The 3,397-nt window shown below is 40.3% G+C and overlaps 1 protein-coding gene across 1 annotated transcript; it reads right to left on the reverse strand.

Moving 5' to 3' along the window:
* Window positions 1-2,081: 2,081 nt before the first annotated feature.
* On the reverse strand, window positions 2,082-3,084 carry FPR2 (formyl peptide receptor 2). The gene is given in 4 exon segments (XM_059151104.1): window positions 2,082-2,315; window positions 2,318-2,368; window positions 2,371-3,000; window positions 3,003-3,084. Coding segments are annotated over 4 exon segments (975 nt in total). The 3' UTR covers window positions 2,082-2,103.
* Between the last annotated feature and the right edge of the window lie 313 nt (window positions 3,085-3,397).

Consider the following 3,397-nt stretch of genomic DNA (forward strand, 5'->3'; position numbering starts at 1 on the left):
TTTGGAGTTTTAGATTCAGTGAGGTTTATAAGTGTTTCTTTGTGAAAATATTCCATAACTTAAAAGAATCCTCAGCTTCCAGAGACCCAACCCATAATGGTGTGATAGGAACTGGGCATACACAATGAAGACTTACAATGAAGGACAGAAAAATAGAGAGGAGATAGCAGGCACTGTTCTGTTGTGAATAACCAAGGCCAGTGAGCAGGAATCATCAGAATTCATGGCCCTGACAGTGAAGCACTGTCAATTAGTGCTTTGCAGTGAAGCACTGTTAAACCACTTTGAAAGTGCTGGTTTTGTTGAGATGATGTACACCATCCTTTGTGGCTCCTGGCTTTGCACTCTTGCCTTTCTTACTTGTTTCTTCTTTTCTATGGCCACCCCTTAATTGGACATTTCTTGGGAACCAAAAAGCATTTCTAGGAGTCAAAAATGCAAATGAAATGGGTACATTGCTGTGCACTGGAAAAGCAAAACTTCAGGGGTGACTAGAGGGAAGGGGAGAAGGAGGATGACAGTAAAGCAGCAGAAAGAGTGAGGAACTTGTGATAACAAGACTAGTATTTAGTTTGAGTTCTTTCTTTGGGCATTGCATCAGGAAAGTATGTTACATAGTAAACATAGAAAATATGTTACACAGTAAAATAGTATGTTACATAGTAAAACAAAATAATTTGTGCATGATGTTTGCAGAAAGAAGAAAAAAAAAGCTAAGTACTATTTTGGACTGACTTCAAAACAAAAGCACCAGACAACAGTTAGCCAGAGTGCTTTACTTGAAGCAGAAACTCAAAACCAGAGGTGTTCATAAAAATGTAAACTACATGGGAATTTGTAAATATTGTAAACTGCAGTATGAATCTACTGGGCACTCCCAATTCATGAAATGAGAGTGAGAGAGCATTTCAGCCTCCCATTTCAGCTACATCAAAGGTTCTTGTTTGACACCTGGATGACACTATTGTCTGTTGATTCATTAACTCAGTATTTATTGTCGATCACACAGTAGGCACTATTTTATACATAGGGCATGGGGATCCATCAGTGAACAATATGGACCAAAATCCCTGCCTTCAGATAGCTTACATTCTCATTATCTGAAGGAAACCATACCAAGTACTACACAGTTGTCATACTGTTTCATGACAATAAATCTGACAGTTTGGATGAAATGGCTAAATTCCTCGAAAGTCACAGTTTACCAAAATTGACAGAGGAAGAAATAGAAAATCTGAATAATCCCTTAACTATTAAAGAAATTGAACTCATTACTAAAAGCCTTCCCAGAAAGAAAACCCAAGGCCAACTAGCTTCACTGGTAAAATTCTAAACATTAATGAAAGAAAAGAATCAGAGGAATCACTTCCCAGGTCTGTTTAGGAGGCCATCAGTAATTCGATGTAAAAGCTGACAACATTAGAGGAAAGGAAAGTAATAGACCCGTCTTTACACATACATAAATGCAGAGGTTCTAAACAAATCTAGTGAGCTATATTAACAATAGACAAAATACATCATGACCAAATGTCATTTATTCTGGGGCTGCAAGGGTAGTTTGGTGTGCAGAAATTTATCAGTGTAATGTATGATGATATAAATGAAAGAATAAAACTAATATCTTTATGTATGCATAAATACATGTCATACAATCCAATAGCCTTTCATGATATTAAAAAGAAAGCTCTTAGTAAACTGTGAATACAAAGACATTTCTGTAATCTGATTAAAAATAGCTTTAAAAAAACTTAAGCAAAATTTTAATGGTAAAATAACTAGGGTTTTCCCCCATACTATATACTCTCTTATCTAAACATTATAAATTTCCCATTACTTTATCTTCTCTTCCCTTGTACTCTTTGGCAATCTCCACTTTATCCCAAGGTAGAAGCTGATGTCCAAAATTAAAATGACACCTTATGTCACTTTTTCCCCCAAATAAGGGACACCAAAGTATTTTTCCTGATGAATACCCTAGTATGACCCACGGTAAGATGAAACTGAAATGGGAGCATGCAGAGCTCAAAAACTTCCTCCAGCCTCCTCACATTGCCTGTAACTCTGCTTCTGTGGGTGGTAAAGCAGATTTAGTTCTGGTCTGGGTTACATGGTCTGGGTTACATCCTCACTAAGGGCTCTCTCCAGACTGGCAGGCAGGGAGCAGATCAATCTCTCTTGGAGGTCTTGGCCCACAAAGACATAGAGCATTGGGTTGAGGTAGCCGGTGAAGACGACCAGGGAGCTTGTTGGATTAACAAAGACATGAAGAATTTTGTACTTACCCTCCAAGAGTATCTCTTTGAACCAGACTGTGCAACCAGTTGAAAGGGGAACCAACAGAAAAAGAAGGAAGCCACAACAGCAGTAAGGGACGGCTAGATTAAATCACACTTCTTTTGTGTATCTTGGCAGCAATGAGCCCATAGCACATAGCAATGATGGGCATTGGCATGCTGAAGCCAATGATAAACCAGATGAATCCTCTGGCCGTGAATATAGATACAGTCAACTTTGTCCTCTCTTCAGTACTGTTGCCCCAGGGTGCAAAGTTGAAACTACAGTAAATATTCACTGTTCTATCACTTACTGTAGTCAAGAAGATGAAAGCTGGCAAGATGAGGATTAGGGCAAGAATCCATGATCCGATAATCACTTTTGTAGCCAGACTTACAGTACGGTGGTTCTGGGCCCAGACTGGACGCAGGACACAAATATAGTGGTTCAGGGCAATGCAAGCAATGAGGAAGACACTCCCAAATAGGTTTATGTCCACCACAATGTGAATCGCCTTGCGTAGGAATGAGCCAGAAGGCCACTGTTCTCTCATGGCCTTTGAGACAATGAGGAATGGTAGGGTGGCAGTGAAGGAGAAGTCAGCTAAGGCAAGGTTCAGGTAACAAATGGTGCTTACTATGCGTGCCATCTGGAATCCAGCCATCCAGATCAAAAGCCCATTGCCCAAGATGCCAAGGACAGAAGTGATCCCAAGCACCACAGTGACAGAATCCACAGAATCATGTAGCCAACAGACTCTTGGGGCATCTCTTCAGGTCCATCCATAGGGTTGGAGATGTTGCTTTCCATCTTGCCCACACCTGAAACATTTCAACAGTTGCCATGTCTCATCTGTGGAACCATCTTAACAACATCCCTATTCATGGTCATCAACCTCCACTAAGCTCCCACTCCAACCAGGACACCCGCTTTCCTGAAACTTGTGGCCAGTCATACGATAAATATAAAATTGGCCCTTCCTTGGCTTTTACTTTGGGAAAGGATAGTTCTCCATATTCCCATATTATTCAGATGCATTCCATCTATCAGGCTGATTGCTTAGACAAGAGGATGACAGGCTCCTCCTGTTCACTAGCAGAAAAATACACTGAGGATATGCAGT

This window comes from Mustela lutreola, chromosome 16, assembly GCF_030435805.1.
Source record: "Mustela lutreola isolate mMusLut2 chromosome 16, mMusLut2.pri, whole genome shotgun sequence".
NCBI lineage: Eukaryota > Metazoa > Chordata > Mammalia > Carnivora > Mustelidae > Mustela > Mustela lutreola.